Source organism: Labeo rohita, chromosome 7 (genome assembly GCF_022985175.1).
Source record: "Labeo rohita strain BAU-BD-2019 chromosome 7, IGBB_LRoh.1.0, whole genome shotgun sequence".
NCBI classification, from domain to species: Eukaryota; Metazoa; Chordata; class Actinopteri; order Cypriniformes; family Cyprinidae; genus Labeo; species Labeo rohita.
This window is the reverse complement of record NC_066875.1, coordinates 33813966-33826345: the sequence shown is the minus strand read 5'-3', so window position 1 is coordinate 33826345 and position 12380 is coordinate 33813966. Positions and strand designations below refer to the sequence as shown.

General features: G+C 39.2%; 1 protein-coding gene across 1 annotated transcript in view; it reads right to left on the bottom strand.

Moving 5' to 3' along the window:
• Positions 1-790: 790 nt before the first annotated feature.
• pde3b (phosphodiesterase 3B) overlaps positions 791-12380 on the bottom strand; it is a 64846-nt gene continuing 53256 nt past the window's right edge. Inside the window, exons 6-16 of the mRNA XM_051114993.1 lie at positions 11998-12217; positions 11835-11923; positions 11568-11731; positions 10859-10993; positions 10401-10512; positions 10119-10232; positions 8721-8920; positions 8265-8468; positions 6203-6364; positions 5885-6122; positions 791-3652 (exon numbers count right to left, since the gene is read on the bottom strand). Coding sequence (XP_050970950.1) covers positions 3423-3652; positions 5885-6122; positions 6203-6364; positions 8265-8468; positions 8721-8920; positions 10119-10232; positions 10401-10512; positions 10859-10993; positions 11568-11731; positions 11835-11923; positions 11998-12217 — 1868 coding nt within the window. The 3' untranslated portion in view covers positions 791-3422. The remainder of the gene's footprint in view (positions 3653-5884; positions 6123-6202; positions 6365-8264; positions 8469-8720; positions 8921-10118; positions 10233-10400; positions 10513-10858; positions 10994-11567; positions 11732-11834; positions 11924-11997; positions 12218-12380) is intronic.

The following is a 12380-nucleotide window of genomic DNA, read 5'->3' as shown; positions in this document are numbered from 1 at the left end:
TGTATTCTAGCTCAAGGCAGTTAGGGTATGTCGAAAAACTCAAACCATAATTTCTCCCTCTCCCTACCCCTAACTTCAAAATCATCCTGCATCGCTGCAGAGGTTCCGATCCAGTCTTTGCAAAGTGAACATGCAACTAAGATCTAACACCCGTAACAAAAAAGGTAAAACAACAATATAGGACGATTTTGAAGTTGAGGGAGAAAATACGGTCAGAGTTTTTTTTCGACATACCCTAACTGTCTTGAACTAGAATACAGAGTTCAGGGAGAGCAAGACCAGACAAGCGTTTGACATTAAAAAGTATATAAATTGTATTATTTTTATGAAAATAACCGATCGTTTCAATAGATAAGACCCTTCTTCCTCGGCTGGGATTGTTTACAATCGCATTTGGGATCGCATTTAAACTGCATTTTGGAAGTTCAAACTCAGGGCACCTTATCAGTCCATTATATGAAGAAAAATCCTGAAATGTTTTCCTCAAAAAACATTTCTTTACGACTGAAGAAAGAAAGACATGAACATCTCGGATGACAAGAGGGTGAGTACATTATTTGTAAATTGTTGTTCTGGAAGTGGACTTCTCCTTTAAGTGCAAACACTGACTTCCCTGATGTCTCTAACAGCCCTAAAATTCATTTTTCATTCAATTTTATTTGCAGGCCCCTTCTTCAGACACTAGTTTGAAACCCCTGACTTATAACAGGCAAGTGCACATTCACTCCCATGCAAAACACAGAACACCAAAAAACGACACAGACCAAAATCAACTGAGAGAGAGTGAAACTATTGTTCAGGGATGGTGCTTTTATGACAGCTATAAATAATAACAAAAAAAGTCAATTCTCCCCCACAACCCTGAAAAGGCTGAATGGTTACATCAGACATTGCTATCTAAATGCTACATAAAAAAGTGAATGCCATCGTAAAGATACCGATGACAGGAACGTCGGAGGTTACTGTGGTGCGACAAACCCCCAAAAGTGAGATACCACAGTCGAGCGAGTGGTCAGCACGAGGGGATGGGGGCGCCGTGACGCTCTGATCCGCCGTCACCCTTGCTTGGCAACCTGAATGATGTTCAGAATGCGTGGGTTCGAGCTCAGCCGGGGGTGAGCTCAGTGAAGTGGACGGGAGGTGGGGGGACGAACTGAGCCACACTGGAGTCCCGGATCCAAGAATTGATGAACACACAGTCTGGACAGAAACGAGAGAGAGAGAGAGAGAGAGAGAGAGAGAGAAAAAGCACCACAAGCTGCTTTGGGTGCGCACAAGCCCCCAACACAGAACACACCCTGAGCACAGGCCAAAAAAGTGACTAATGAACAAACCCACAAAGGGAGACAGAGACAGGGAGGCATCCGGCATCGCCACCAGCTTTAGAAATTAGGGGCTTTCGGCAAAGAGTGGTTATGGGCAGGAACAAAAGACAGTGCACCCAAAAAAAAAATAAAATAAAATAAAATAAACTAACAAACTGAAAAACACAACACCCAAACACATCCACATCTGTAAATAGCATTAGATTTTTTAAAAACTCCTGAAACAAGATGATAATTACATGGTCTCAATGTACAATATATGTCAGCCGTATGTAGAAAACAGACGCATTGTTGATTAATTAAAAAATATATAATATAATATATATATTTATATATGCAAGTATTCTTTCTGTGCAGAGGTTAAACACTTGTTTGGTAGTAAAATGTGCACATTTATATCTTTTTTTTTTTACTCTTAAATATACTAGCTTGATTTACACTGCCTACTTGAGAACTTTCCTCTACAGAGACAAAATGAGTTTTTCTTGAGGTGAGGCAGACCGAGAGAGAGAGAGAGAAAGAGACCCGGAGACCCGGGTTCGTCTCCACCTCCCCGTCCTCCCCTCGTTATATTCTAGTGGAATGCCTAGAGTTCTTGCTTCAGACAAAAAAATAGAGAACTATTAGTATTAAACCTGCCTTATGGTGAAGAATAAGAAAATACGAAAAAAAAAAAAAAAACAAAAAAAAAAAACATACAGCTTTTGAGGTGAAACCCTGGATTACTTGACAATGAACTGGCCAGATTTTGCGTTTGGCAAGAAGTACAAGCATGTTCAAATAATGCCAAACGTGAATGTTTAGAATACATGCATGCTGTTTCAGTAACATTCCCGGGTCCCAATTCTTATCAGGGGGTCTTTGACAAAAAATAAACATGGACATACTGGTCTGGAGCAGCTGATAAGGACGGGGGTTAATGTCTAGGACACTGCACTTTGGGGGAGCATCTCGCAACTTTCAAGTTATTCATACAAAAAATAGAAACTTTTTTTGTCCCGCCTCTGAAAAGAACGTTCGACGTGCAAGTTGAAATTGCAGAATTAAATTTTCGCAAAAAACAAGGATCGATCCTTCACATGAATCCTGAGTAACCGTGAAAAAATATATCTATTTAAACGTAAAAAAGGAGAAACGTCCCTTCATTTGAACAGCATTCCTGTCCCGTTTGCTATGCTTTTAAACACAGACGGACTTTACAGAGAAGTTTCGACGATTGGCAACTCAGCGTTCCTGAAGAGGAAAGAGGGGGGGAGGACACCACAAACGAAAAAGAAAAAAGAAAAAAAAACAACCTTACAAACAACAAAGGCAAACGAAAAACTGCAAGAAGGTGATCAACATGAATAAAAAGCATCCAAAACGATGCAGAAGTCAGGTCATTTTTCAGTCAAAATGTCAGCATTTCCACTCGTCCTAATGACTCTGTTCAGTAATACAGTGTTTTATGTCGCCAGCATGAATTGGGGACTGCACACACAGTGCAGCGTACATAGCCCATTTTCTGGACCACAAGAAAAATAAAAACAAACAATATTTTATATATATATATAGATTTTTTTTTGTAAAGTTCAGACAGGCACATTTTGAGTTATGCTTCCTGACGCTGAGCCTGAAACGGCTTCGGTCGCAGTCTTTCTATGTTTTTGAACTGTTCGCTTTGGTAACGGGTGTCAATTACGTCATAGTCTCTTTTTTTCGTGTCCTTTTGGACTTAAGTACCTACGGGAGAGTTAAGAGCTCTACGTTCAAGGCAGCGTCACAGCCAGGATGGCACAATTCTCCCCTGCCTGCGTTCTTCTGTCTTGTTTTAATCTCACAACACTTTGTCTTCCAAGCTCTCCGCTGATTCTCCATGGGGTGAAAGTGCATAGGAGTGGGGTTCCCACCAAAGGGTCCTCTCACAGTAGTAAGGCCTTTTTTCAACACAATGTGAACTGCATTAGCTTCAGAGTGTCGGCACAGTGACGAATTTCAGCGTGGGGAGATCCGCTAGGGTCTTCCTCAGGGTGTCAATGTGTGTTTGTGTAGGTGAAGGAGAGGGAGGAGTCGTTCACCTCTGCTTAAGCCCCTTCATTTTATGACCTTCTCCTCTTGCTACTGCCGTTCCTCCTCCTCTGCCTCCTCTTGAATGACCTGGATGTCGTCGGAGGAGGAGGTGGACGGAGGAAGGCTGGGGCTCTCGGATTGCTGCTGCTGTTGCTGCTGCTGAGTCTCCAGCTCTTTGGCCTTCTCCTCTTCTTCGATGGTCTTCTTCCACACCTTGTGGTTCTCTGTTAAGTGCTGCATGATGCTGCAGAACAACCGGCGCCGACCCTTCCTCCTCTCTGTAAGGAAAACGACTCAATTAATGACAACCAGGATATGGTCTAAAACTCTTACGAGAAACTTATGAGCACAACTGTATATTAGGGATGTAACAGTATTATCAATATCGTGGTATCGTGATAACAAAACTTAATATCATCATGGTCATGTGACGATATGAAATGACAGGTCTTCTAGGCAAAAAGTGTAATTTTTAAAATACATATAAACTTCTTATTCTAACATAAAATGTCTTTGAAGTTGTATTTTAGGCCATTATTGCTTTGGCACATTATCTGTCAAATGCTGGGTTATTTTTTTTTTAACCCAAATGCTGGGTTTAGCCCGTTGGGTCATTTTATTGGGTTATTTTTAATATTTTTACCCAGGGGCTGGGTTATGTTTTTTTTTTTACCCAAATGCTGGGTTTAACTTGTTAGGTCATATTATTAGGTTATTTGCAATATTTTTTACCCAGGCGCTTAGTAGCTTTTCTGTAACTAAGCTGCTGGGTCATTTTTAACGCTGGGTTATTTTTTTTCTACCCAACCGCTAGGTTAAGCCCGTCTCTGGCAAAACAACCAAGCTGCTGAGTTACAGTCAGAGCACGGGCTTTTTAAGTCCTCTACAGGAGAGAGCGGTTCACAGCATCGCCGATTTGGTGCACTTCTTCAGCGACATAAAGGTTTGTATATATTTTACTTCATTTATAAAGTCTTTACTGTGCTGTAAATTGTATTATTTTACGCAACGCAACATAAGGACGAGATGTTAATCAGCTGCGTTTAATTTAGCTTGATATTAAAATGTGTTCTCTAATGTCAGTACTGTTTGTTAATGGGCAGGTTTCGGAGTCAATCATGGCATCTTTCAAGTGAAACGCTAGGTCGCGGTCTGAAGTTCGTAGTTACCCTGGCGAACAGCAGATCCTTCACCGGCTCAGATTTCAGCAACACACTGGCCTGAGAATTAGTGCTATTTCAGTAAAAAACGATTAAAGAGAATGGTTATATACACTAAAATTAAAATGCTACTGTCTAAAATGCTTGTTAAACAAGTTTAAATGTATGTAATATTGTAAACTATGCTGTATTCACCCAAATAAATTAAATTTGTCTTGTATTTTGTCCATATGTTCTTGCTTAATAATAAATGTTCATCTTTTGATTATTGCTGTTGCCTCTAGTAATTCTGTGTGTGTTTTTAATAAGTTCCAGTCCATTTTAAGCCAGCAATATAATAATTTTTAAACAACAGATGACTTAAATAAAATAACCCAGCATGTTTGGTAAAAACATTTAACCCAACCAGCTGGGTCAAAATAACCCAGCATGTGTTCTGTCCAATATTTACGCAACGCTGGGTTGCCAAATAACATAAATTGCCTGTTTTCACCAAGGTTGCCAGGTTTTCACAACAAAACCCACCCAATTGCCACTCAAAACTAGCCCAAAACTAGGCCAATCGCGTTTCAAGGGGGGTCCCCCATTAAAAATTGCATTCCGGGGTGTAAAATACAAGTTGTTTTTGTCAGAGTTCCCCTGGTAAATTGAAAAACAATGAAAAACAACTTGCGGCAACATTGGTAAAGCAGCCCATTTCCGCGGGAAAACACTGGTTTTCACTAAGCTGGAGTTTTCTGTCTAAATTAAAGGTTAAAAGTGCAGTATGAATTGCTGACAACTAGCAGTTTAAATGGGTAACATCACTGCAGTCCAAATTCTAAATATCTCTTTCAAGTGTAGAAATTAATAAAAAAAGTATTGTAATTTCCCTACTGTAGGGTAAAGCAATAAATAAAACACCTATCAAAACATTTTCATTTATTTTACAGTGCAATTATTTTACAATATATGGCTATTACTTTACTGTCATAGGAATAACAAAAATATATTGTAAAATTATAAATTGTTGTTGTTATTATTATATTGTAATTTTTTTAGCTTCCTAACACAAGTGTGAATGTAATTTATACTGAGACAGTATACCACAGCTAAAAAAAGAGGGTTGAGTCCCCTTTAAAGCTCAGGTACAAGTCAGTTCACTTTTTTCTGACTTAAGTTTTCTTAGTTAAGAACATGGGTTGGAGCTCTTAATTCTGAATTCTCAAAGTGCATTCGAATAATTTAACTTTAAAATGCACAAAATTTTCAAAGTCTTGAAATATAGAAATAATATTGTATCTAGACTTAATATCATAATATTGTATCGTGAGATTTTGATATTGTTACATCCCTAATGTATATTCATACTTGGTTCAAGATCCTCGTCTAGCTCTTCATCTTCCGTTTCGATGTCTTCCGTCTCTTCTTCGTCGTCGGAGCCCTCCTCGTCCATCCAGTATCCCGGCAGCAGGCCGGCAGCATCATAGGAGTTACAAAGAGGTCCGACGATGTGTGTGATAAAAGACTCCTGCAGCTTCGCTAACTGTGGTGCTGAGCGATCCATGAAAGGACTGATGGGTAATCCTAGAGTGGCTTCTTCATCACCCTATAAAGGAGGAAATGCACATATGTTGATCTCACGTTGCTGCATCTTTTGAACATTACGTAACGTGAATAGGAACATACCTGCTCATAAAACTCATTGACGATACCCTCTGTCCATTTGAGGTGAAGGCTGCGGTCTTTGGCCGGCCCATTGATATCTGCCAGCTTAATGCACACTTGGCACACTAACAACCTGTCATTTTCATTAGTCCAGTCGATGCCTGGACTATTCACATCATTAACCTGTAAAAAAGAAAAAGATCAATCAGAGGATTAAACTAAAAAAAGCACAGTTTGCTGCAGTATGCATGTTCAGTAGATGCATTCAATTATACATTTATAAACAGACTACTGGGCAAAAGTTTAAAATTAATAAGTTATAATGTTTTTTAAATAATTCTCTTATGCTCAGCAAGGCTGCATATGTTTGATCAAATATAATATTGTGAAATATGACTACACTTTTTATACACCCGTTTTTTCTGGTTCTCAAATCTGATATTCTATTGATATCGGAACTTCTACCGTTTGTATCACTCCACTTGTGGTATTTCTCACAGCGAGTGTGTGGATGCCCAAATCCACTATAATTTTATAAATGATACTCATTTGTGTCAGAATGTAGTTTTAAGAGTTTTTAGGTGAGAATGTGCTAGTTTAGATTTTAAATATGCGGTTTGTTAATAAAGATAATGTCTATTTAAAAATTTGCCTCAATGTTTTCGGAGATGTGAGCTTCAGGGCTTCACCGGGCATTCAGAATAAATGACATTTTAATTTGGGCTGTCAAACTATTTAAATTTTTAATCTAATTAATTAAATGATGTGTCAATTAATTATTATAATTAATCTCAAAGTAAGTTTTCCTGTGAAAATACCTACAAAAAATTATTAAAACTATTTTTGGGTTAAATTGATCAAGCAGACATGTAGCTTTAGAAATAAATATTTTATCTGATTACTACACAAACATTTAGGCTACAACAGCCTAACGTAAACTACTGAACATAAAAGAAGATAATCAATGAATACTAAAATGTCATTAATTTCTGTGAGGGCAAAACTGAATTTTCAGAAGCCATTACTCCATTCTTGAGTGTTGCATGTTCCGTAAAGGGGACCTATTATGCAAAAAATGACTTTCATAAGTTGTTAGAACACAGTTGTGTGGCCGCAGTGTGTGAAAACAACCAGCCTATAGTGGTAAAAATCCACCCACTCATTTTTTTATAACCCCAATAAATCATAAATAGACTCATAAATAGACTGAACATGCCATTCCAGATTTCTCCCTACGATGACATTGTCGTATGGAAAAAGTCCCGCCCAATTTGTGATCTCTGCCCTATTAGCATAGACACAGCCCAGAGTGAGAAGCAGCAGTCCGCCATTACTGTTTTCTTGCTGTAGCTGCTGGAGATATACAATGTCAGTGCCAAAGAGGCATTAACAAGGGTTTTGGGATGCAACAACGAACAAAGGAGTTTCTACAGACTCACTATCTGAGCCGCTGAGGAAACTGTGGCTAAATTAAATTTTTTTGAAAGAGCTTCTTGAAACTCTGTAAGGCTAATGTTTCTAAAGCTACCACTGACTGTTTTATATATATTTATTATCCAACTGCAATTTGACTGAGATTAAGTGGAATGCACAATGCAAAAAAAATGATTTTTGAAAATTGTTAATCTGTTTTTGCAAATGAACTGTTAATTTCTTACTATCAATGCTGAGTTTTCATTGCTTAATATTAAGATTTAAAATGTTAAACTCAGCAAGGATTAAATTCGGCATTAAATTAATCAAAATTGACAGTAAAGACATTCTGTAATGTTATAAAAGATTTTTACTTCAAATGAGAAAAAAAAAATGTATCACTGTTTCCACCAAAATATTAAAAAACAAAAACTTTTTTCATTTTTGATAATAAAAAACATTATTAATAATTGAGCAAATTAATAATTTATAAAAATTGTGCACAAAATCAACACATTAGAATGATTTCATGTTTTTTTTTCTCTGAAACTGATCAGCAAATTACAAATAAATAGTCTGATTTACTGTATCAGCAACAGCTACTGTGATTGTTATTGATTATTGATATTGGTTATGATTGATTCCATATCAATGCACCCCTACTACTGACCTTGGAATTAAACTCTGCTAGAAAGTCAAAGTGCTTCTTCAGGTCTGTTGCGAGGATGGCCTCGATGACTAGAAACCGAAAACGCTTAAACTCAACGTGGTCCAAACTGCACAGGAAGTTGAATTCTGGCTGGGAAAGAAACAGGCTCCAGGCAGAGGCTGCATGGTGGTTCTCCAAAACTGAACGGTCGTTATACAACACCGCCTGTGTGAGAGAGAGTGTGTGGAAATAGGAAAAGAATGATGAACAAAAGAAGAGAGAAACATGGTGTGCACTGCTGTGATTACAAAATCATATGCTTCTGATAAAAGATGAGCTGGTTTCACTTCTTGACACAACAGTGACAAAACTAGATCAATAGCTAAAACTATTAATGGGCTATTCAGTACTAAAAAAAAACTGGACAAATGTAAAAGTTCTTTTAAACTGCATGTTTAGACATTGTTCAGCACATACCTGAGGAGCGTTAGTGGCTACAAGAAAGGCATTTGTGCGACCAGGGTGATCATAGTCATGCATAGCAGCTGCTACATATAGTGCCATGAGTTCCAGCGCAGGGATATTCCAGGCCAGACAGCCATAACTGTCATCCGAGAATGAGGAACTTTTGGACGTGGCGTATGCCACCCTGCCTGGGGAAATTCCACTGTCCGAATCTAATAAATACAAAGAGTGACCACGTAAGTACAGTGGTGAAACTCTATTACACATCCTTTCCCAGTGACAGTCCATTTCAAAAATCAATACAGTGTCTTACATAACCACCTAGGAGACACATGCAATCTAGTTTTCTGAGCTTGCTTTATTTAAAAAAAAAAAAAAATGAAGAAAAAGAAAATTAGCTAATCACGTGTGCAATAATAATTTTCATGATATGGCTAATAACTGGTAAATGGCTGATTTAAAAATTCTATTTTGTAGGGGTTTTTTCTAAATAAATTAAATATAAAATACTAAAACCTAAAAGCACTTTCTTTAAATGCTATAAGTGAATTTAGACATCACAATATTATAATATACAGTAATGGAAATTCATTTTGCGCTCTGCTTAACATTACAGTAAACCGTTTTATTAAATTATTCGTGTTTTAGGATGCATTTTAGATGCCTGAAATGAAAAAACAACAGCTCTAATATCAGAAAATAATCAATATGCAACCACAGAAAAATACATATACATACACACACACACACTGTGTGTATATATATATTTATATTTACTGCGCACTTTTTCTTCAATGCCAATTCAAACTTGCATAGGCCTTAAAAGCCACTAATGAACTAAGAAAAGCAAACCCAAGCCAAGGGGCTGCAATTAAGCTGACTGTTTTTACAGCAAACCAAATTTTCTAAAACCATACTCCATCTCTTTCCCAAAGATTTCTGAATATTTTGCAACTCTGTACTTGAGCCAGCTAGTGAAGTCACTGGTCTCAGTGTGATTCAACACCTCTGCTTGCCAGAGCTGGCTGCTGCGTGGAACAGCAGCAGAGTGACTCAGAGTGAACTCCATTTGAGAAATTACAAGGGCCATCAGCAGACTTAAAATAAGCCTCGGACATGCTGAGCCAGCAGCCACCTCAGATCTCAATCGCAATAGAGGATCTCTTATCGGACAGCATTTGCGCCGCTGGCTGGAATGGCGACGGCCTCTAATTTATTTCCGACGGATCAGGAGGTATGCGAGATATAATGACTGAGGATACAGATGCTCTAACCTGAATCTGTCCGTCATGTTCTCAATATCCCAGTTTTATCCAAGGGCACATGTGACTGAAGGGCACAACCTTCAGTCACCAGTCCACATGTGCAGATCTCAACGTTTCTTAACGGAGTGTGAGAGTATAGGCGTACCTGTATCACTTCCCGTGACATGCTCGTTATGGATCTGCTGAAAGCCTGGGATTGGCCGGGTGGTGAGATACCACACTGCATGAAGGACGTCAGTGGCATGGACACGGTTGTGATCTGAAGGAAGAACAGGACAAATACCAAGTTAATGCTTCACTGGAATTTTTCCAAGCATTCTAAGCTTCACAAGACACAAATCTTCACTGTGGTCCAATCTGAGAAACGCTGGAACAATTCTAACCCAGTTTTTAAGTTTAACTTCAACAAGATTTTTTTTATTCTCACAGGGGATATCACGATAGCCGTTCTCCAGAGCGCAAAAGTACGTCATGAATTCCCGCACAGGGATTTTGAAGATTTCGAACAGACCCGTGTCCTGGAACAAAGTGTACGCCACCTGAGAGAAGGCAACAAACAGAACTTCATTAAGACAAGACAAGCAGTGAGCCATTGAGTCCCTGCAGATTCATGTTTACTGGCACGGAGAACTACTAGAATTACATTCAGCTAAATCTATGAAATGCCACTCCCATCAGATCAGACAATAAAAGTGTGTACCCACTTGGATTTAACTATACAGGAATGGTATTAATTAGCTAAAAGAGAACCATGCTTTCCACCAAAGTGATACAAAAAACTCTCAGTTGCATTTCACTGATTTTGATTTCCAGCACTCAGGCCTTTTATTAGCTTAATCACTTCAACAGGATCTTTTAATACCGGGTTTAATACTAAGCACTAACATAGCTGAGAATCCTGCCAGTCTTTCCTCCCGTCATGTCCATCAGCTCGAAGATCTGGAAGTTCCAGGTGTTGATCTTTTCCATGAGTTCTTCATGCTCCACCAGCATAGAGTCCAACCTGAACTCCTCATCTCCCTGCCAGAGATCAATCACAGTCAGAAGACAGAAGGTTTTGCAGTAATCTCAGCTTAGTCTTAGAGAAAATTCGCGCTTGGCGTCTTTTCCAGAGATAACAACGAAAGCGTTTTGCTAAGTCAGCTAAATTTATGTTATCCTCACACGCTCTTACTGTAAGACCCCTTCAGGCAGAACAATAAACTGAGGGTTTGCAGAGAGATCCACTCAAGAGCCACAGCAATAAATCCAGCAACCACATAATAATGCAAAAGCATGGGAATGCAAATAAGCACTCTCCTCCGAAACTCAACTCAGCTTGTTCAACAGCTGGCCACTTTAACAGCTGCCAGATTGGCCAATAAAAGGAGTAGGAGAACGGTGGAGAATCAAGACGAGGGCATTTCAGGTCACGCGAAAGAAAAGCTCTTCTCTTGCGGGGCTTTCTAAGGCGAAACAGCACTTCATAAATTAAGATTACTCATCCACAAGCAACACTGGATCTTGATTTCAGTTCCTGAGGCTACGTTTTAGACATTAATATAATGAAACCATGTGGGGATAAAGTGTAGTTCGGCATGTGTGCGTGCTCTACCTCAGGATCCAAAGAGGACTGCTCCGTACTGGAGGTCTGTTCCTCTTCCTCGGGCTGGCTATTTAGTTTTTCCCCCGCTGTGTCTGGAGTCCTCTCCTCCTGAGACTCTGCCTCCAAGCTCTCCTCTCGGATCAAGTTTTCCCCACCATACTCTGCTGTTTCAGCTAAGAAAGCAAGCAAAAACATCATTTTGAGTGATGAACCAAAGAATGGACTCACAACTCTGTTGTGAATAATAGTATTAGTGTCGTAGCTCATCAACTTTACCTGAGCGTGTTCTCATCTCATTGGTTGTTGTGTGGTGGCCCTCACCCACCTCCACACTGGCCACACCTTTCAGCATCTGTCGGCCACAACTACAGAAAAAATACAATTAATTATGTTGTTCATAAGGTACAACCTAATTGAGAGGTACTAGAAGTTACAGTACCTGGTGCACATGGAGGCCGAGGAGGGACCTCGATACTGCTGTTGGAAATCAGGTGAGCTCAGCGTGTAGCCCAGCGGTTTGTGCAGGTTGACGCTGGGCTTGGTGAGAAAATCAGCAGTGTCGGGGAACTCCACTGGAGAGCGCGTGACTAGAGAGGAGCCGGGAGCAGCGGGGGGACTGTGACTCGGGGAGCTGACAGGACTTAGGCTGGGAGAGGCACCTGTAGACATGAAAATCAATATTTATTCATTTGTCCGAAAATAAATAAATAAAAAGAATTCGTACAATAAGAATCAGATACATTCCTGCTATGATTTAATTTCGGAATCTTTTTATATTTTTTGTGGGTTTTAAATCAAGGTGGTGTAGTTGCACAGAGACTG